The 23,678-nt window shown below is 43.9% G+C and overlaps 1 protein-coding gene across 14 annotated transcripts in view; it reads right to left on the bottom strand.

Annotated features, from left to right (window-relative positions):
- LOC117429370 (rap1 GTPase-activating protein 2-like) overlaps positions 1-23,678 on the bottom strand; it is a 76,828-nt gene that overhangs the window by 38,092 nt on the left and 15,058 nt on the right. For 11 of the 14 annotated variants that reach the window (XR_009308383.1, XM_058997982.1, XM_058997994.1 and 8 more), the window contains one exon: positions 13,120-13,155. The exons of 1 other annotated variant lie outside the window; for it this stretch is intronic. Coding sequence is in view for 11 of the 13 variants with exons in the window: in XM_058997982.1 (XP_058853965.1) it covers positions 13,120-13,155 (36 nt within the window). In the remaining 2 variants the exon portion in view is untranslated. Of the gene's footprint in view, positions 1-10,389; positions 10,794-13,119; positions 13,156-17,215; positions 17,474-23,678 lie in introns of those variants that run through there. 2 more of the 14 variants (XM_058997990.1, XM_058997995.1) reach the window with 2 other exon arrangements.

The raw sequence follows: 23,678 nt of genomic DNA, 5'->3' as shown, positions 1-23,678 counted from the left end.
ATATATATATATGCATGATGTGATACAGGGATGGAAGGGAAATATGATTCCTAATCGCATAGTGATCAACATAATTGGTTACAAAGTAACATGGAATGAATACGGGTAATTAAATCCACATTAAATAACAGGGCTGAATAATAACTAGTAATTTGACTGTATATCTTAATTCCACCAAGTAATTCAGGAGAGAAATGATTATGAATCCTTGGCAACTGTAGTCTTTCTGGAGAGGATGCGAGAGTGAATAATTATCATTTGTCGACAGAAATAATGACAGCACAGTACAGCGTTATTTTTTCTTTGAGAAGAGCGCTGTATGCACCATGATAAGCAGGAATCAGCACTACGGATCTCTGTGGAGAGTTAGTGACATGTGTGCGAAGCGTCGCTGACTCATTAGAGTCGAACCCGGGACGCTCTCTGACCGCCGAAGAGGTGTTTTCAAAGTGGAGACTTTAACTTATAAAGTATTCAGGCACTGACATGTTCTGAATATTTAATTTGCTGCCTATTTAATACCCTATTACATGTGTTGGTAGCACTTTATATTAAGTGTCTCTAACTACTGTGTATTTGCATAGTAACTTAGTAAATACATGTGTACTTACACGATTATAATGCTACTATGCATAGTTATACAATAAGGTTAACTGTTTATATTCGTTGATTCAATATATTTTAACATGTGCATGTTGATGAGCCACTAAAGCTACCTAAGTAATACTGTAAGTACGGTATTCAGCGCTCCGCCACTGTTTTTCCGGATTCATTTTCCCCAGTCTTCCCCGTCACAAATCACAACCCCAGACACAGGTGGCATTTCGTTGCCGACGTGTTTAAAGGTTAGCCGGCACTCTGACGCTCTGTGACCTTCTCTCTGAATGGGATTCAAGTTCCCTTGTGTTATCTCTCTCCCCCTGTACACATCTCCAGAACAAAGACAACATGTCCTGGCCCTAACCTTTACCAGCTCCTGCGCACTGGAGCAGACAGCTTACCACCTCAGAATAACGAGGCCCATCATCTCAGGCAGAGTTTCCCTTTCTTTGTTGATGAACGAACAATTGGGCTGGCAGAGAGATATCATTAACCTCACACCCCTGCTCCGAGGAGCTCAGGTTTCATTTCTGCACAGTGTTCCTCTTTTCATTGATATGCAGTTGACATGTGTGTAGTCTAGGTCATACAGGTAGCTCACATGGGGTCAGGGAGCCTAACCTTTGACATCTAAAGCGTAGGTCACAAGTGAGATGTTTGGAGTGCTCCATGCACAGCAGGCTAATCCACATCACATTGGATAAGTGAGACAATGGTGCTCCCTCCAGTCCAGGAGAGCTTTGATGTATGAAGACTGAGCTCCTTCCTCACCTCCTATGAGAGAACAGGTAGTTCTTCCAGTCCAGGGCAGTCTTGATGCATGAAGACTCAACTCCTCCCTCACCCTCTAAGAGAGAAAGGGTGCTCCCTCCAGTCCAGGAGAGCTTTGATGCATCAAGACTCAACTCCTCCCTCACCCTCTAAGAGAGAAAGGGTGCTCCCTCCAGTCCAGGAGAGCTTTGATGCATCAAGACTCAACTCCTCCCTCACCCTCTAAGAGAGAAAGGGTGCTCCCTCCAGTCCAGGGCAGGCTTAAGACACGCAGCCCGAATTGCTCCCTCATTGCTCATATAACATACAGAAGCTATGTTTAAGTAAGATCACAGCAAGATCTGGAACGGCTCAAGCTACCCTTACCTAATGAGCCCCCCGCCCTGCAATACAATGGCAATGCTGTGTGTCTGTACGAAGAGGTAAAGAGCACAAGGGCAAACGGCATGAGGCCAGCATAAGCAGAATGGAACTGCACATGTCTGCACTGTGATGTACCAGTGGGGTCCCAACAGTATGAAACAACGCTACAAGTACAGGACCGATCTCAGTAGTACCATCTGAAGAGAGATGGGCACGGTTTGTTTCAAATCCACTGTGCACAGACACACAGATGTTCAGATTACAGTGCTATAAAACTCAGCAGCCTCCCAGTCTACTGAACTACATCAGGAAACGGTCACAATATGTAATATTAGTTCTTCAGGTTTACAGCTTTGACATTTCCCAGAGCAATAAAGAGCAATTTTTATTATGTTTATAAAACAGCTATTGAAATCCAATTTTCTTTATTATGCCACAGTAATACTTTTCCACAAAATGCCATGCCATGCTTCTACAGACCACCCTTTGCTTTACCTTAACCACAGTAAATGTTCATAAGGGTGCAGTTTTCTTAAAGACTACAAACAGCCACCCGATTGCAGCAGGAACCTGGGGAGGATTCAGACAGCCAGTCTGAGCAACAGAGAGACGTTTTCAAGGGTAAATCAATCCTTGCTATTGTAGTCACAGAATCTACCGTGCTGACACGCATTCCCCTAAACTCCCTCTAGGTCTAGGAAAGAGAACTGTGCTCAAACTGCAGTATAGGAGAGACAACACTTAACAGCAGACCACTAAATCTTGTGTGCCACATAGTATATCTTTTGATGCTAAAACTATTTTTATATTAACTAAACTTAATACATCACCTGGTGGCCTGCAATTGTAATTCCCCATCTTAAAGGCAAAGTCACCTTTTCTACAAATCCCGATACATAATAAATACATTAAACTATACAAGGGGTTAAATCGCAGGGATGTTTCAGTAAGGACCCAACCTCACAACACCACACAAACCCACCAAACAGCCTCCATCTACTGCATATAAGGAAGCTGCTTTCCTTGTGGGATGGATTTTCATCCAGCAGCAGGAAATCAGAACCCGGTAGTCAATTTTTTAAATTTGTTTTACCAAGATAACATGTCCGTCTAGAAGCATGTAAAGGTAATGCATTCCGTGAAGCGGGATCACATGCAAGGAAATTAATTTAGATTAAGTTGCCAGCCAGCGGAGCAGCGCTCTTTCAAATCTGTCCATTGATGTCACTCTGCAAGCAAATGCAACGCATTATCTAATATTAAAACAGCCGCTTAACTGTGACTCATCTTGCTTTGCGGATCTTCAGGGCTGATTTCCTTATTTGCGAATCAGAGTTAAGATTCAGACCCCAGATCCCCTGGCTCTCAGAAAACGTTATTGAATAGCTCCCAGTGCACTGTTATCCAGCCGACAAAACTGATTTTACACATGAATCATATCAGCGGTAAACCAGATAAATACAGAAGCACAGTTTTCAGAACCAGGCCGTTTCATCTTGCTTGGCATTGCGTCTTTAAAAACAATGTTAAAACCTCCCTTTTCTTGGTAGACTCACGCGCAATGCAATAAAGCATGATGGGAGGTCCTTTGATCTATACCTGCCCCTACGTGTGCTACAGTACAGCCTGGTCCTTACAGAGTTAATGGAGTTCTCTTCTCTGAACTGCTTGCAGGCGTCTTGAGACAGCCTTTCTCGTTCACTGAGAGCATGAATAAGATGACTTGCTTTTGATAAGAGCTCTTTTTCATTAGCATCCCCTGCCTCCTATTGTCCAAGCTTCCTGTCCCCTTGTGTGTTTCCTTATTGGGCTCCATCTCATTTGCTTTCTCCTCACGTTCAAATGGAAGCATCGCCGTGGGCTAACATTACTTCCACTTTAAGGTGCTGGTGTTTACTCTGCATAGATTTCGTGGCGCAGTGCTCTCTGGTATTCAGGACAGCTTTGATTGCACATGATGGATGCTGGATTGAAAGTCCTCTGTCTGTATTTTCTTGTCTCTGTTTTTATAGACCAATCAAGACCTGCGATTCATGTCAATGCTGGTGCAGAAGCAAATCTAACTGACTGCCAAAGGACTTATAGAGGCAATAATTCTCACTTAGAAAAACTATTAGTGGAACACCAATAAGCTTAGGGGGCACCGACCACACACAGGGGTCAAAGCCAGTTATAGTGACGGCTGGAGCCTCAATGCACAGACGCCAATAATGAAATACAGGTTTAATGTTCCACTCAATCAAAAGCCTTTGCGATCCTTCAGCTCCTAATAAAGGAAATTGTTGCACGGTGGCGAAGCCCTTTGCAGTCCAATGCTGCTCTGCTAAACTGATACAGCATGCCTGCTTATTGAAAACCCCATTCAGCCATAAAGAATAAACAAACAAACAAACAAAAAAGGGATCTGTTCTGAAAGCTGCAGTCCCTGCTCTCTCTGTTTAAAGTCTCATTAACAGAACGCCAGACAGATGGCTCCCTTATCAAGCCTGGCTTTCACAAAGCGGTAAATATTTGGCTGAAAGGCTGCTGTTCCTCCAGGAGATGACTGCCTCCCAGAGCTGTCCGCAAACAAGGAGGGTTGAATCAGCTATATATAGAGTGGAAAAAGGAGACACCGAGGGGGGGTTTATGGCTCTCCGAACCACGATAACCACACAATACTGATTGATAACGCACTGCCTGAAGAACAGGTTTACAATCAGGATTTCTAGATGCTTTGTACCCATTACGTGCCCTGCTCTCTCTCTATACACAAGTAAATAAACCGCGTGCTGCTGGGATGGGATAATCCAACACGTGTTGCTTTAGACATCTGCCGATCCTGCAGATATCCGGCACCCCTCACCAGAATACCACTCCAGAGTCCCATGGTCTAGCTAAACATGGAAGTGAGGCTGACCTACAGCACAGGAAGTAGTTTAATCTATGTCATATTAGAAAAAATAATAGTCTTGAAATGAGGCGTTAACCAGTGATAAAGTCTCCTCGTCGTCCTCCTGCTGGTTCGGCTCAGAGCCATTACGGCTTCGAGATCACGGCGCTCTCCTCGCCTTGTTACTCTTTAGACAGCACATCTGTCATCGTTATTTTGGTTTTGGGGCCCTGTTTGTTTCTGTGTCTCTCAGAAGCTCTGCCACGCAGCTTCTCGCTTCCCAAATTACCTGCTCTTCCCAAATTACCTACCTCTCTCCTGATGCCCACTGACATCACTGTCCTCTCAGCCAGACAGTCTCTATATCTAAACACATGTAGCGCTCACAAAATGAGAGTAGAACATCAGTCAGACTCTCCTCTGAACACAGACCCTACAGGGATGGGAATAAGACTCCTACTGCATAGCAGTTTCACCCATTCCAGGTTTTACCACGAGTTTGATTAGTCGCAGGGTATAGGTAACAAGCTATAAGCAATAAGCAGAAACTGCCAACTGTGTCCAACTGAAAGGCATTTTGGCGAAGTGGACACATGTCCATTGAGGACTAGGTTAGGACCAGAAAACTCATCTGACTAAGTGCAGGAACCCTGCAGGCATGAAATCTAGACTATAATAACCATGTCCGTACACGCTCCTATAACATATATTATGACCACAGCAAAAAGATACTGTGCAAAAGAAAACCTAAGTGCATAAGTGATGCACCACTTTTATTTATACATAATTTGATTTTTTTTTTTTTTTTTATTTTCATATGATACTCATTTTAAAATTCAAAAAACAATATTCTTCTGAATTTTGACAGGATATTCAAAACATGAAACTTGTGCCAGATTCAAAGCAGGCCTCCAGGAGTAAATGAGAAAGCACTTGAACCAGCCTGCCGGCCCACCTACTCCCTGAGCCTGGGCATGTCCTCTCCTACCTTTCTAAAAACAATCCCTTCACACGCAAAGAAAGCGCAGACAAGTTAAAGTGCTGATGACCCTGGCTCGCCGATCACATCGAGGCAGGGCCATCACTTATTACCAGAGATAGCGCAAGAGGCAGAGGCGATAATGATGACAGCAGGCAGGGCTGCAGCTCAGCAGGGTGCTTCAAATGTGAGTGGAGAATTGCAGGCGGAGTAAATCTTCACAAATACAGAAGGATAAAGAATAATAGGCGTTGGCATCGATATATGGAGGTGACTGTGACCTCCATCCTCAGCAGGTAGCACAACAACGCCCCTGTGTGTGTGTGTGTGTGTGTGTGTGTGTGCGTGTCTGTGGTCTCATCAAAACCAAGCTGTTCTCAATGTGTTTCATGTGACGGCTCAGTTTCTCAGATACAGGCGTCGGTATCTTGAACAGCATGTGGACCAACTTCTTGTCACAGATGCCCATGCCTAGTTTCATCAAAATCAGACACACACTTTCCAAGACATAGGGGCAGATTTTCCACCGTGGGGTAATTGCCCATTTCATACAAATCGCTATGAAGTGGTCAATTTGACACAAGTTGACCACAGTGGAAAATACAGACCGTGTCCTGAAACAGGTACTAATGACCGTGCAATACTCCCCACGTTTGTTTAATGCTTGTAATCCCCCCATCCTAATAATTCACCCATATCCTAATCGGTCCGGTTTTATCAAACAGTCCTATAATTCGCCATGCATGTGCACAGGGAAATGTGTGTGGGATCCCTCAAGATACTGCCAGAGTGAACACATGGCTCTCTTCCTCTGCAGTCTCGCTGCTAGTCTTTGGTTCAGAAGGACATCGTTAAGGGTTCATTATAATTCCGTCCCATTCCTTTTCAGCTGCTGCTTATCTAACCTGCTGCACAGACAGCTCCTGAGGGGAAGGCCAGTTAAGCTCTCATTAATACTGCACCTCTGCAATGAACTGCCTCAGCACCATATCAGAACCATACTGGTATCCAAGCCCATTGGTTTGCCATTGCTGGTAATGCAGGAGTACACAATGGTCCGACTAGGTTTCCCTTATAAAAGTTAACCACAGTGAGTTTGCATAGTAATTCTGCAGTTTTCCCTTGCTTTTCCCATGGCTGTCCAATGAAGTGATCATTTGACCCTAGTTTAATATGATTCACCATACCATGCTTATATTTTTTATAAGGGTTACTTCAAGTTAGCACAGCAGCGTTACGGTTGCACGCCAATGGCACCTGCCGAGCTGTTCTGTAAGAATTAGACAGAAATGATGACGGTTTGTGTATTACATCCTATAAACACGAGCCCCTATTGTAAAACAAACCCGCTGCCACCCTGGTAACATGTATCACAAAGGAAAGCTGTGCTTTCAAGTACAGCAGCTAACGTCCCCTGCAGCTTCAGAAGGAACGTGCATGGGTAGATTGTCATGAGTCATTTTAAAAGACCCTCGTTAGCCCTAACCTTGAAGAGGGGCAGCAAACCCCTGCTAAACGAGGCTGGAAAGAGTGTGTGAGCGGTCTGGAGCGTTTTGGTATTATTCAGCTTTCCACACTGCAGATCCTGGAATGAAATGGCTCCATTATGAGACACAGAGCAACATTCACATGTGAAATCACTGTCCAGGTGATATAAGGAATAATCATGCAACATATTAGAGATGCTATGCAATCGTTCTCGGTAGCACTTTACATGAAGAGGCTGTGTATTCACATAGTAGTTACATAGTAAATACATGTGTTCTTACACATAATTACAATGTTATTATGCATAGTTACAATGTACTTCATATGTAAATCTTTTTGCATGATCTATGGAAGTACACAATTGTATTAGACGTGGGTTAGGGTTAGGGTTGAACAGCATAAGGTGAATGTTTACTGTCTGATTCAACTACAGTTCTGACATCATTACTGAACTGCATATGCAATATAAACATGCGGACTGAAGAATAGGGGATTTGAAACCTTTGCTTGTGAACCATGCAGACGTATGTGAAAAAGGACTATTCCAGAGAAGCCTTTTGACACCGTCACTGCCTTTGGGAAGGAGAGGGGCTAGGCAGGGTGTTTAGATGCACCTTACAGCTTTCTCCCTGTGGAGCCAGGTGCACTTGGGGGTCGCCATGGTTTCAGGCCCTGCCCTGCCCTGGTCACCATAGCGATCGCTGGAGATTCCGAGCTGTTTTGTGTGGGGATAATGGCTGAGACAGCACAGGCAATACCTTCTATTGTACCACTGTCCGAGGGATGCTCGGTTTTAACTGAGACGCAGCTGTAGCTGTGCATTAATCCTAAACTTGGAGGGGTGAATATAATTATTAAACTGATTTTAATCTGAATGTGATAATATGTACACTCTTACAAACCACCCTGCTGCTTATAGTTTGGGTAAGAGTTGATTTATGGTTAAAAACAGTCAGTCAACAGTAACAAACCGCTACACTAGCTTTCTGCTCATGCATGTTTAAACATAACATCAATACGCTGCATTTTGACTGTACTTTCTTCAACCTAAGGCTAAAGATTTCTCTTGCAATCTGTTCAAACGAAAAACCTTAAACGGTGTAGTGCAGTGCCATCTAGTGGAGAAACATGACAAAGCCAGACTGCAGTAACCTGCAAAACACACACATGCAGTTATATTAACCATTACTGCCACCCAGTGGAGACTTTGATATCGAGTAAATAATATATATATATATATATATATATATATATATATATATATATATATATATATATATATATATATATATATATATATATTCCAATTCCACAAGCTATGCGTTTTTTTTTCTTTTTCTTAACTGAACCAACTGCTGGTTTTACCGATACAAGGTTAATTAAAAATATATCCTCACGTGACCAGTCAGGGTGGAGCCCCATCTCTCAGTGGTTTACCGCATCTCCTTTGCAAGCGAATGTGAGAAACCGCATGAACTCAGCACTCCCCCCCACGACAGTCCCGTTACCCAGCTTCATTAAACAGCTTAGCTGTGCTACCTGGGCACACTCTAACCGTGGAGGACGCTGCTGAAGACCAGAGGCGGTGCTGTGTTTATTTTTAAATGCGGTACAAGCTGCGTGTATGCGTGCTTATTTATTCTGCGTGGGTGTTCCACAGCGAGTGAGAAAAGGTTTCTTTCGGGTGACGCAGCGAGCGCTCTTGTACAAGAGCAACGGTGTTTTTTTTATTTGAGCGCCTAATTGTTTACCGCAGTTTTCCGCTCCCGTTCAGAATGTCCTCTCTCCGCAGCAAAACCTCACAACAGCCCAGGAGATATAGAGGTCAGTGAGCAGTTTTTATCATAAAAGATGATCTGTTTTCAATCATTAACATTTTTTTTTTACCTTATTTTAGTCAATGGGCAAGATCGTGACAGAAATAAAATGTATGAGATCTGGAAAAAAAGATTTCAGACTGATACTGTCTAGTAAGAATGTGATTTGCAGAAAAACAATAACACTTTCACAGTGCATTCTATATATAGAAATACCGACGGGCTTTTGCAACTTCTGCGCAATGCCTGCAGTAAGTGACCCAGGCATGAACTTCAATAAAAGTGAGCATTCAAAAACAGGAAGCTAGACCTTTAGCAACAGTATCGCACTGAGTAAGTGGTCCCTGTGGTCGAATGCTCACAGGTCCCACCCTTACGAAACCAGTCTGTCAGTGGTACTCTCTTGTGGTTCTTTCCAATCCAGGTCCCTCATGCTCAGTTGAACAATCGCTTTGTGGTTCATTCCCAATGGATCCGGGGCTTTTAAAATCCTGGTTCTGCTCAGTTGCTTATCTCGGGACCCACAAGGAGCGCTGCATTGGATAGTGCGCTGGGTTTTCCTGACTGAGCCACAGTGACCCCTAAAGGCCAGGAGGAGATTGAGCACATATGCATATTGTCAAAATGCTCAGCAGATCGCTTTCGTTTTCGACGCACTTGCCTTGGAGACAAATCTGCTTTGCTCCCGTTTCTGTGGTTCACGTCATTTGACCCCCACCACCTCGGACCTTCATGACATGACAAGAGGCAGGTTGTTTCCTGAAGATCAAGACTCTTCGTTCTTCTGCTCCACTGCCAAGCTGACAAAACCCAGCCCCCAGGCCCCTGAGTCACGCCAATCATGCAAACCACAGCTGACAGCAGCAGGTAGAGAAGGGAAGGTCAGAAGAATATTTTGATCCCTTAGGAGCGAGCAGTTTACCCCACATGTGCAGCTTGATCCATGCATTACCATCGTACCAAAGCTTTCCAGATACAAGCACCACAGCACCCTTCATCCCCCGTGCAAGCAACCCAAGGGGCTTTACTAACCTATGAGCAAGCAGCATCAGAAAGATATGAAATTGTCAGCCGTCGCGTCCATGTAATGTTTCATCACAAGTGGATGAACCCTTGAGGTCTGAGCGCATCTTCCCATATCTCTGTCGCTGGGGATGCGCATAAAAAAACAACCAAGACCAGGGAGAAGGAAGCGTGGACTGCAGGCTGGAAGAAGAACGAGCAAATCAGGAACAGACAACAGACAGTCTGGGAGCAGCTTTCAAGAGGTGAATGAGGGTCCCAGCTGATCTATACAGGTCAAAAGATTCCAGGTCGACTATTCCTGGAGAATGCAACCAATTCCAGGTTTATTTGGAAACTGTGTCTCCCAAGGCAAGACGAGATCGCTGTCATGGATGACTACCTAGAGCTGACCAGGTCTCTGAAGAAAGTAGGTATGGTGGTCACACACACACACACACACACACACACACACACACACACACAAGGTAACTCACCAGAATTTCCTGTGCATTTTCAAGTAAGAGCCTGGCTTTCTCCCTATAAAAGAAATACAGTATGGATGTTTCCCCCCACTCAGAAACAGTAGGTAATAAGCGAAGGCTCCCAGTGGCTCTGCTCTCAATGCTTTTAGCACATCTCAGCCTTTCCTCCGAATGTGCATTTAGAAGAGCTCCTTCTGGTTAACGGGAGCGGGGGGTTGTATAATCTTTTCAAAGACCACGAGCACGGCCTCCCTCCTTTGTGATGCTTCTCCCTTCTGTAACGCCGCATACACACTTGCTCCCTTTGATTTTCAAAATCCCCTGAACAGGCATTCTCCTCGGTTTCCATGGTAACTAATGAGGGGTGAATTATGAAAAGTACTTGGAGGCGCCGCAGGCCTGTATGGCAGAGCTGATTAATTGAGACAATAAAAACCGTAGACGTTAGCACCAAAATAAAACAGGCTGCAAGCCTTGTGTGCCAGTCGAGGGAATGAGGAGGGAGGGTGTGTAAAACAGTTCAAAGTGTATGATCACTGTTCTTCTTCTCGTTATTATTAGCGTGATTCACATTGAACTGTGTTGAGACCTGTGGCTTGGGCCATCTGAAGTTACAATACAGTTTGTTTCAATGGTTTTTGTACGATTTGAAACACGTTTTGGTTGGAGTGTGTTTTATTTTTTTTTTCTCCCTCAATAGACTTCCTTTCAGTCATGTTCCGTTGACCTTGGCATGACACAAGTTCATCTCAGGTCATTCAGCGCTCGACAGCTAAATGGCTCAACAGTTCAGTTCAGTACAAGCCTGTTACTTGCCTAGTCCATTTGAATGGATGTTTTAATGCAGTTAACCATCCACTGGGCTGCAGAGTTTCACCTTGGACGGTGGTCTGCTCAGATCTCACAAAGCTAACCAGGGTCAGGACTTGTTGGATCGTGATGTGGTCGGGTTTGTCTTTTTGTCGTGCATTCATTCAGCTGTCTGTACTGGATGCTGCTCTCCCTGTCAGAGTAATAACTGGAAACAACTGATCTATGCTGTCAACACAGAGCCCTGCAGCGATGAAGCAATACATTCTGGTGCAGAGTTCAGAAGATAAAGAAATAAAAAAAATCCCATTTCACTGGGACATTAGCCTGCCACTTTCCTCCAATTTGATTCTCGAGCCGAGAACGTTTTTAAAGCAGAAGTCAGGGGGGTGCATTTGTTCACACAAGTTATGCATAATTCACCTTGCTTGCCCAAAGTAAAACCATAGCAAAGTGTCGTAAAGCACAGTGAAAGCAAGGTGAAGCATAGGTAAGCATTGGAGAGACTAGCGAGGTATAGTAAAGCCTATTAATAAAAATGGCAAGCAATGACTAACAATGGAAAATGCGTAGTATAACCATGGGAAAAGCATGCAACAATACTGTGCACAAAATACCATGGGACATTTTTATCAGGGTTAACTGGGATTTATATGCAAACTTTCCATGTTAATCTGTTCCACCATTCTGCATAATGATCTACAATGTCCCTGGCAGGCTGCTGAGATTTATAGAACAGTGACTCGCATCAACCTCGCCTCTCTCCGTGGAAAAAGGGTAAGACAACATGGAAAGAAAAACTAAATCAAACCACGTACACAAAACACGCTGTCTGCAGAAAGTTAAACATAACTAGAGAAGCCTTTAAATATGCAAGCGCGATGGCTCTTAATTTTAGATTATTAACAGACTGCACCAGCGGTGAGTAATTCCGGTCTTTGTTCCACGTCCGCCCGGGATCCATAAAAGATCGGAAAAACAGCAGGAGACTTGAGAGAATGCTGTTAAGCTGGGGCTGAGTTCAAGCGATTCTGTCTCGTTTTAGATTGCTTCACCCTCGGACAGAACGACATTTCTTTCATTTCCATTAAACGCTGTAGCGCATGTAAACTGAAACTGCTACTCACCAAAATTGCAAGACAGCAAATAGATTGGGATGCAGTATGAAGTCAGCGAGGTGAAAAAGCCACAGGCTAAGTACAATCTGTCGGTACATTCTTTCCACTATGACAGATTCACTGGGTTATTTTCTGCATACGCCGCTGCAGGACCTGTCACTGCTGAACTAAAAAGTATCCTTGCTCAGCCCTACCACACCTCACCACGTCAGAGATGGAAAGAACACTCCTATTGCATAGCAGTTTCACCCATTCCAGATTTTAATACGAGCTTGAGTAGCCACAGTGTATAGGTAGCAAGCTCAGGTGCGTCTTTATTAAACTCAAATTAAAACCAGGAATGGATCAAACTGCTATGCAATTGTCTTATTTCCATCCCCGTTCTGATTGAATTCCCCCCATCGGCATTCTGATGACATCTTTGCTCTTGTGGTTTTATCCAGTCACCAGAACCCCTCAATGGGCATTCAGCCTTATCACGTACCGCTGGGTGTGTGTTACAGTACTCCTTATATTAACAATCACAAGATCAAATAATAAAGCACAGCCATGGCAAAACATTTTTGAGCAGGTTGAATTTCCACAAGGTAATACCGTTAAACAGATCAATGGTACTGCTTAATGGTACATGAAATGTCAGATAGCAAAGATTTAGCTGAAACAGGATCGTGGATCAGCTGCATGAATATCTGGAGAAATAGCATGACACCATTTTAAAAACTCTTTTTGAATGTTAAAACTAAACCTGGACCAATGAAATGAAAAATGTTCTGGGTACAAGACCATTAGGAACTGTGAAAATGATAGGACTGACCTGGCTTTGAGGGCAGCGATGGTTGATTTGTCAATCCTGAAAGAAAACACAAACACATTGTTTCGTTAGCTGGGAGGGAAAGCAAGCTTTATCAAAGATGTCTAAAAAATGTTCTGTTTTTTTTAGCAAGCTAAGCCAAATGTAAAATAAGCCCTGGGTATATTCCTGCACAAGATTATACAGTAATGCCAGGATCTCTAGGGTAGTTCATCAGAATTATTTCAGAATATCTTTAGCTGGGTACCGCAGGGTATATGTGGGTGTGTGCAAAGAAAGTGTTTCTTGTATTTTTTAATTTATTTGGGATTTTCATTTAAAAGACTAAGTAGCGTCAGATGTCATTTGAAGTTATATTTCTCTTAACTACTTCATGGTGTTTGGAATCATTCTGAGAGGCTCTGGTTCCGTTGTATCAACACTGCGTTATTATCACTTCTGTTTTGAGCTTGTCTGGAAAATCGACCAGACTCAACATCCTTCCCTACTCCTTATCCATGTGACCACCTTTAAAAAGTCACATGATTTGAATGGACTGAAGAAGGCTGTTCAGTCCTGGTAAAAAGCTGTAGTTGAGAGAAATGCATGAGGTCATCCTTGCACCATTACTGCATTAAGATCTTGAATTGCAATCGCAATGTAATTATACCAGACCTTAAACTGCTGTTGCAATGCTATCGCATTGACTGATCTCACGATTGCTAAACAGACAGCCAGTACTGTAGCTTGAGGATAATGTATCTTCCAGCAGCGGTCTTGCTAAAACAATTCCAAATCAATAAATGCGCACAGGATCTTTAAAGAAGTAAGGAGAGATGTCTTCTTCGTAAAGCAAAGACGCTCGAACTGTGTGACAGAAGAGAGACTTGCACGTGTTGTAAGTAGCTTATTATACATCAGAAAAATGAAGATTGCTTATATCTGATTTATAATATTACTTTTAGGGGAATTGGGTGTTTAGGGTGCATCAGTTCATCTTGCTTTACCTTATATCCCTGGTAAATAATATGCCCTTGGATTGCAAAGCTCAACAGGCAAGTCACAAAGCAATGGCTGGGTTTTAAAATTGCATCCATCCTTACAGGGATGGGAATAAGACTCCTATTGCATAGCAGTTTCACCCACTCCAGGTTTTACAGCTTGATCAGCCACAGTGTATAGGTAACAAGCTCAGGAGGTGTGTTTTAGTAAACTCATACTAAAACCAGGACTGGATCAAACTGCTATGTAATGGGAGTCTTATTTCCATCCCTGCACTATTGGGCTGTGGGTTGAGGGTGGGGTTTCAGGGTTAGACTCTGCACTCACCTCACTACCCCACTCACTGGGGCATGACGGCTTTGGCTTCCCTTTGTGAAACCACAACAATAGAAACCAGCCCTGAAGCAGCTGAGCCGTCATCCTTTTTCAGTTCAAGGTCTGCGTCGACAGAACTGAACATTCCTGACTTAAGAGAAACCGCTACAGCTTTTGTGTTCTGTAGCCGAACGCACTTTAATTTCTCTGGGTTTACATCAGTACTGTTCATGCTGATCGACAAATTCAATACACTCACGTCTTGGTGGTTTCAGCCCCAGTCCTCAAGCCCCACTAACAGTTTCTTTGTTTCAGTACCTGTTTTCCACTGTAGAAACAGTCAATAGACTACAGTGAATGGTCTATGTATGTGTAATGCACCGTTTCATTCATTTCATTTGAATGCATTCATTCATTTACAAAGGGGTCCTGGCAAGATCACCAGAAACAGACAGCAGTAATTTCACATCACAGAAAACAACATCGCTCTAGTTGACAGCATCACACATGCAATCTGATAGCGGCAGACTGCAGACTTCACACTGGTGCAAAGGCTTACTAAATCTTGAATAAAAAAAATAAAATACTTGTTACTGCACTACATTAGAAACCACAGTTATCTTTCTGGGTTTAATCAGTTTTGTAATGCATTTCAAAAACAATTACCCAAGCAATAAAAACATTACCAGAAGTTATAGAAAGAGAATCGGAGCTGAGTAATAACAGAGGTCAGAAGAAGTAGAAAAATAACCCCTTGAAACCCTGGTGTTCGCACAGCATCGGAAACATGATATCGACTGCATCTGTGACCACAGAGCCCTGCAGAGCGTTCCCACGGAAAGGGCGTGCGCCGTGCGAAGGCGAGCCCAGCAGGCGAGGCTTGATCAGAAGATTGAATGTGATTGAATGCAGGTGAACGAAACTGCAGCTTGCGAAGCAGATTACACCTCGCTCTGCACAAACAACAACTGCTGATTTCTGCAATAAGGGACCTAATGCATCACAGTTATTTCTGTTGTTCAGTACTGTACACGCTTCATTTCCATTCACACGATCCTGTTCTTTGAAATGGAGGGGGGTGCTTTCGTATCACAGCTTACGAGGAGGGTGAAGCCAGCCCTGGACGGAACATCTTTACCATTCCAATACCAGGCAACGTTCTGATTCCACATTCCATTTGCAAAACATTACAAGCCGTGATAAGACTGTCAAGGCGTTAAGACAAGTGGGACTGTGTTTGTTTGTGAGATGGACACTGGTCTATTCTAGTTTCGCAGGCAACCGAACACCACGACTTCCCTTTTAGGAGAGCAGGTCATTCTAGTTTTCAGCTGCTCATGCATGTTATCTCTCAGAGCACCGTATCTAAGATAAGGTGCCTGTTGTTTTATTCAGCACCGTATCTCTGTAAACTTACAGCAGCAAACCCAGAGCATCACATTGAGACATGAAGCTGAACACCGTCCTCAGCACTGCTCACCGCAGTTCCCTGTTTGCTGAGCCACGCTGGCTTTGCATATGACAATCACACTTACACCCCAGATCCAAAAACTCCCAATCGATATCTGAATACTATTATAAACAGGCAACGTCGTGCTCAGAAAGAGGAACCAGGAATCGTAACCTATTTTAAAAGCAGCAGAGAGTCTTCTGAATGTCAGTGCATACTGCATGCTTTTCTGTAAATCGGCACGCAATGCAGACAGTGATGCAAAAGTCTTCACATAAACAGACAATGGCTTACACCTACACAATATACCAGGGGTAGGCTATTCCACACAGTTTAATGGACTTTAATGAGTTGAGCTGCTTTCCGAGACACCCTTAAACTCAAGGAACACTTGAGGGAAGAACTAAGGGGGAAATGTAGCTTCAGGTGCTTTATGAATTTGGCCATTCCTGTGCTGCAGACAGTTAGTCATCCCAACTGGCAGAACACTTTAAATAGCAAAGCCTTTAATGCAAAATATAACAGGCTCTGGTCAAGGCAAGGAGACCGCAGTGGACACTACAGACACCATAGCCTAGCGTCTGCCACCACAAGCTGAATACAAACAGCCTTGACCCGCACGAGAACGCTGTCCTACTAAACCACGCCCATCTCACTCACTGAGTGATCACGATGTGAAGGCAAAAGAGGAAGGGATATTCACACTGCATGGTCTGCTTCTTCTTTTAGTAACTGTGATAAACTATGCTATCTTAACGCTTCAGCCCTGGCCTTGCCTGTCTCCAATCACTACATCATGTTTCTGACCCTTGTAGCACATGGGTCCCAGCAATACCACTGTAACTAATGCATTCTGGTAACACAGAACCTGGAGTATGAGATCCGATTGCTGTTGGTTGCTTCTGCTAGTGATAGTGGATACTGCACATGCGCAGAAGCAATATCTAATACAATTCACACTCTCAACTCTGCTCTTAACCACCGGTAAACACACACACACACAAAGTCAATCAGCACAACAGATGAGAAACTTTTTAAAACTTTTATGTAAACTCTATGGGGTATCAAAAGTTGCCCTGCCAAGACTTTGAAAAGCATAGACAGGAAACTTGACAGGGGATGCAGAGCACCAAATTAAAGTTACAAAACCCTTTAAAAAAAGCCAACAACCACCACTTCAGGCATGTTAAAAAGTTTCTAAGTAACCTTTCTCCTGTCGTTAGGAACTCTGTAAATTGCACTTGTTACAAAGCCCTCAAACTTGCTACAAGCAGGGCACAGATTCCCAGGACAGCTGTCACATTATCTGCAAGGATTTCTAACTGCAAATGAAGCAGCGCACGAGAGACCTACCATCCGAACCCCCCGAAGGACACACTCCGCTTCCTCCGCAACATCTCCACTGAATCCGGCTGCTGGGTGGGGCTGCTCACTGACGGGAGCTTGTACTGCTTTCTGTCACCTGCCTGCGATCTGCCATGCAGTCAGCAGCACTGAGAGTGTGAGAGAGAGAGAGAGTGTGTGTGTGTGTGTGAGAGAGAGAGGGAGAGGGAGAGGGAGGAGTGAGAGAGAGAGAGAGAGAGAGAGAGCAGGTGCACCCATGGCAGAGTCTAGGGAGGTTTTGTGTAGAAGCCCCTGGACAGGAAAGGCATGCCGACCACTTCCTGCTGTATCTTTCTGGTTCTTTGCCCAGTATTTTATATCTCCCTGCCCAGCTGCCTGCCTGCTTTCCTGCTTGCTCTTACAGATATGGGGATATAGAACTTATTTAAGAGAGCGCTTATGACACACACACACACACACACACACACACATATATATAGTGTTGACCGATATTAATGTGATGCAGCCTTCTAGAATGCATATAGACAGTTTGTATCAGGTGGAAATTGCATCTAATTTGAAATAAGATGCACTGTTTAATTATTCTTTAACTATTTATTATAAAGGATATAGTACAGCTGTAGAAGATCCCAGTTGATTTTCAACCACCAAGCGACAGCAGCACAGCCACTCTGACCTCTCATAGCTTGTATTGTATAGCACCCTATTTGATGCAATGACAGATAGATCGAGATAGACTGACAGATAGATAGATCCATCTCACAAGTGCAGTATTAAAACATGTTTGTTTTTTTTAAACTGACATGTCTGCCTGCTGTCATTTTGAGATCCATAAAGGAAGTGTGAATAATGTGAGTTTTGAAAAGAAGTTCCAGTTCTCAGTCATTGGTTTCTGATCTGCTTTTCACCAAATCTCCCGTTTCCTCATTCTCACGCTGTGCTGGCATCACACAAAGGTGTGCCAGGCAGACGGGAAGGTCAGCTTCCGACTGCTGCCCTGGTGCTGCTGTCGGGGCTGTGAGCACATCCCTAGTGTCCGAGCGGCCAGTTCAATATAAACCCGCTCTCACTGCGGTCTGATTTTAAAACATACATGTCAAAACGGAGAGGAACAAGGAGACAGAACTGTATGTGACTCTGGGATGGAAATGCATCCCTGTGCATTTCCATTCTTACAACACAGCATGGAAGATTCACGTACTGCATGGGCAGTTAAAACTTCACTTTAAACTGGAGGGGCATCCAAGTGTCATGAAATACACTGGAGGTGCAATCAGTAACCACGACCTAACCGAACATTGAGAACACTTCATTATTCAACAAGAAGAAGCTGCCTTTGCATGGCTGCATGACTCACAAACGCCTTCAAACTGACAACATGCATGTGCATATTATTATACATCAGAATATAACAGATGCTTTCATTGTATCTAGTGATTCGGTTATTAACCCTTTCCTGCACGGCACCCTCATAATGGGGACGGATAAGAAAAAAAAAAACCTAGTCTCTATATGGGGGACATACGGACGACCCAAATGCAGGATAGCCTCATATGCCCTTGACAGAGTTTATTATGAGTCCAAAACTCCTTTGTTCAGCTATTTGCAATATTTCATGCAGGAAAGCATTAAAAAGCTTTTCTCATCACGAAACAAAAACGGACGAGTCGCTAACGAGGCTCTCATTAGGGCACCAGGGTGATTGAAACGTCAATGAAAGTTTCATTGAGACCTGCAAGATAAAAGCCATGGTGATCACAATTCAATTGATTGACTGTTGCCTCTCTAATGCAGACTGGCCCCACTGTGCACACGCTAGACGCTTAATGACTTCTCGGAGTAGGAGTCCAACACTGAAAAAGCCTAGAATGATATGATTAATATCATATTTACAACAGAGCTACTGCAACATGTTTGTATGGTAACACTGAGGGTGGACGGTGCTCCTAATACCACCACTCTTTAACTTGACTGATCCTGCTGGTCCCACCCCTGCCCCACTTATTAGCATTACAACATGCAATAAAAATGCAGCCCTCGATGAATCAGGGATATTACTGTTAGGGTGGTGTTATTAAGATCTGCCACGGTTTAGATCATTAAAATAGATCCCATCACTGCCGACCGTGGAAGGGAGCTCCCAGGAGGTGGCGCACAATTGGCCGAGTGCCGCCCGGTGGTGGGTAGGGCTCAGTTCGGCCAGGGTGTCCTCGGCTCACCTGCGGAACACAAGTATTAACCAGCAGGGATCTTGTCACAATGGGCTCTAGTATGCATTTGCCTGTGTGTAAATGATTGCCCCGCCTGCCGTTTCAGAAACACTGTGCAGAGAGCAGCCCTGTCACTCTCGAGAGTGAACAATGTAATGCGATGCAGAGCCGAGCGATGGTGGGGATGTGCTTGTTAAATTCAATTTACTCCACCTTCACTTCAATGGGTCTCATTTCAGCAGCACTCAAGTCCTGGCAGAGCACAGTCAGGCTGTAATAAGAGGCTCTACAAGACCCTCAAGGTTATATAAAGTGTTGTGCTGCACGGTGCCAAACCGTTAAGGACACGATAATTACCATGCAAATGTATCACTAGGGTCCTGGGAATAAGTGGCTTCGATAATCCTGTTTAATGGTTTACCAGCACTAGGAGGACGGTTTGTTTTTTTTCCATGGTTTGGTCTATGCTATGATTCAGAAACTCCTGCTATATTTAGCACATAATCCTGTGAGGGTGGGGGTTCTTTTAAAGGTCTGTAGCTCAAATAACACACTGGTGAGTTTTCAGTTCTGCAGACTTCAATGAGAGCTGTGTGTTTGCAGGAGGGCTCGGATCATTTCACACAGACCATGACAGCGGCTCTCTCTGAGGAATACTGATCCAGGAGTGGGATCCATTCCCCACCTCCGCTTGCAAAACCATCCGCATATAAACAGATCACACCATCCCTGAACGGAAAGCATGCAAGCCCTGAAGAAACTAGCTAGCGGACCTCAGCATTACCAGCACGAAGGATATATAAAAACACAACACAGGGCTCCCAATACGGTTGCACACTGCCTACCGATATGGTCCTGCAATGGAATACCAGTGTGATGTTTTCACTGTAATACCCTTTGATGTGTCAAAATAGGGTGGCTCCGTTCTACTCACTGGGTCATACCATTGTAACTGCCCTTGTGCTACACTTGCAGAACCATTGCTACTGTGTCAGGTTCTTCTCTGACATCACAAAAGTGTGTGTGTGTGTGTGTGTGTGTGCGTGTGTGTCTTATTTACTGGTAGCAGAGCGATGCAAGACAAAGGGAGATTCAAGCAGATGTGTACACATGCAGCATTATTTTTGGGTTTCCTGTGCAGAATGAAGTTGCAGTTTTTGCAGTAAACAATAAGTGGTGAAACACACACACACACGCGCACGCACACACACACACACACACACACTTTAAACACACAGCATTTCTTATACAATAAACTTTACATAAAATCATGAAATCTGTGATAACTGAAAGAAATACAGCCCTACTCATAAGCATATATTATCAAGGCGTCTTTAAATAACTCCTATTTTATGAAGGAGAGAAAAACACCACTTGATTTTATAAAACTAGAACCATGCAAATGAAGGAGGCCTGTTCATACACATCAAAGCTGTCTGCTTCTCAGTTTGATGTCGTTTACTTCATTATTATCATTATTTGTTTATTTAGCAGACGCCTTTATCCAAGGCGACTTACAGAGGCTAGGATGTGTGAACTATGCATCAGCTGCAGAGTCACTTACAATTACGTCTCACCCGAAAGACGGAGCACCAGGAGGTTAAGTGACTTGCTCAGGGTCACACTGAGTCAGTGGCTGAGGTGGGATTTGAACCGGGGACCTCCTGGTTACAAGCCCTTTTCTTTAACCACTGGACCACACAGCCTCCTTAATAAAAGCACTTAAAGAGGACTTGAACTATACAGCTTAGTGGCTTGGTTCTAGTTTTATAAAATGAACAAGTGTTTTACCGCTTTCCAAACATGAATTGAAGACTGGAGTAAATGCTGTGAAAATGATTTTTTTTCTAATGTATTATTGTATTTAGGGGTCGATCTGATCAGTCTGTTTCTTGCCAGGAAAAATCACTCAATCGAGATCATTACAATAGACAACAGCACAGTATCTCCGCCCATTCCAAGCTCCAGCAATGCTTCTGTATATTTTTGAAGGCTCAGTTGCGCCATCTGCAGTTCATTGTAATAAACTGCAGAGAGTCAAACCAGCTTGCTGAAGTTGAAAATAACTCAGCCTAACTGGAAACCCTTTTCAACCCATACTGAATAAAGCTAGCCTGCATAAAACTGAAGAACAAGAAATATGGCACGATAAGTCCTACCAGGAAGTCACAGTCCGGGTTCTAAAGCTGTGGGAACAGGAAGCCTCTTTGTAGCTTGGAACTTGGTTTCAGGAGACGAGGTTTCAGGCCGCTGTACGTCACACCAAGGGAGACACGGTTTTTAATACAGAAACGTTGCCTCAAACTAGGTCTCCTGAAGCCAGGCTTCAAGCAATGCAACCCTCACCGCTAGTCTTGCTGTAAATCATCAGTTTCCATACTTTGTGCCAGAATATATATAAAGTTTGTCATTGCAAATCTTTAACAAAGAATAGTATAAAATACGATAATGCCTCACCTCTGAAAGAACAAAACTAAGTGATCTGTGCAGAGACAATCATCTTTCAGCACTTTTCTACAAAGACAACCCCTTCTGTTTCAGGAGTTAACGGTAACCACAGTGAACAAACACAACTGGAGAACCCTTGTTAGTCTTCCAGCATGCAGCATTATTGATGCCCTTAGGGAACAGTGGCAAGCATCCCAGAACTGGAAGTAACCAGCTCTTCATAATGTGAGGCTTTGACCTCTGCATCGGGCATTGAGCACAGTTGAAAAGCCACGGCGACACGTGATTGTCACGGAGTCAGGAAGCACGGACACGGATTCCACAAGCAAGCTCGAAGGTAGACATTTACAGAGAAAACAAGATGAAGAGGTGGAGTTCAAAATCACACGGAATGGAACGGTAATAAATACAGAAATAAATAAATACACATAAACACCATTTTCAGCACGTAAGCCAGTGTTGTGCAGAACAATGCTTTGGTGAAGTGATCCCATTAGATTATTAGCTGCATGCTTTCCAGCACAGAACCAGACAGCAGAACACATCAGTGGGCTGTCCCATTGGAACATACTTGAAATCAGATCAAACCCTTCCACCCTTTAGCCTTGGGGGCGAACTTGTGCCCCAGAGGCTCTGTCCAGAGAGCTGAAATTCAACGCCAGCCTCAAAAGCAGCAGAAGCCACTTGTGTTTTCTGTTCAGATCATTCTGGGTGGCAGCAGATCTCTGAGGGGCTGTGAAACGCTAACACGCCCATTGCATGTCATTAAAGGAGAGACGCAATACACCAAAGGAACGCACATTGCTACTGTATTACCAGACGCACCCTTACAAACCGAAGTCAGAGACACTGGAACAGACAGCTTAGTGACATAACTACCCGTTTGGGAAGAGAGCCCTGCTGTGGGTCTGAAACATCACATGTACTGCGTCCTTCTTGTTGTTTAGATTCTCTTTGGATCGCTTTCTGTTTCAGACATCCTAGTGACGTTTTTAAAACTCTGAAGATGATCTCAGAATCATGTCTCAGCACATTTGATACAACAGAATATAACCCTTAACCCGTCCCCCATCAGTGAGAAATCTCACATTGAAACATTGTACATAGAGAGCTGCAGACTGGTGCATCACATGTGCGTGCAGTAGAGACATGATTCCGAGAGGAGCTCCCATATCAAGCTGCTCTTTACTGTTACTTTGGTGCTAAAAGCAGATCCCTGGCAGATGGTGGCGTGATTCATGATCCAGGTGATAAATGAAACCCAGCGAGCCGGGGAGCTGTGACAGACAGCTCTCGCCCCTGCGATGGATAAAAAAGCTGCTCTCTCTCTGACTCACCATCTTCAAAGTGACAATTGATCTCCTGTGACAGGAGCTGAGAGAGGAAACTCAACCACAAAGGAAGACCTGAATCACAATGGCACCTTTACACATCAACAAACAACAGACCCCTCCCCTCGCTGGGAATATGCTACAGTAATAGCACCCCACCACCACCACCACCACCACTGCAGTTTTTTTGTTACCATTTGCCCAACAAGTTTAAAGAAGTAAAGTGGGGATCTGCTCTCAATCTCCAGCAGCTTGCACATGTAAAAGCAGCCATCCCTGCAACTAAAAGACCACACCAATGTGTCTTTAATTTTACTACCACTAGTGCCACCAGTTTGGCTCTCAGTCCAGTGAGAAAGTCCTTTACGAACGCCCTGATCAGAGTTTACTGCAGTGCACTGTGGTGTATCACAGTTCAAGCATGGTAAAGTGCAGTCCAGCGTAGTAAAAGCGTGTGATCACGTCTATCCAACCTCATTCCTT

The sequence above is a fragment of the Acipenser ruthenus genome, chromosome 24 (genome assembly GCF_902713425.1).
Source record: "Acipenser ruthenus chromosome 24, fAciRut3.2 maternal haplotype, whole genome shotgun sequence".
In the NCBI taxonomy this organism is placed as follows: domain Eukaryota; kingdom Metazoa; phylum Chordata; class Actinopteri; order Acipenseriformes; family Acipenseridae; genus Acipenser; species Acipenser ruthenus.
The sequence above is the reverse complement of the archived record's forward strand: the minus strand, read 5'-3'. Positions and strand labels throughout refer to the sequence as shown.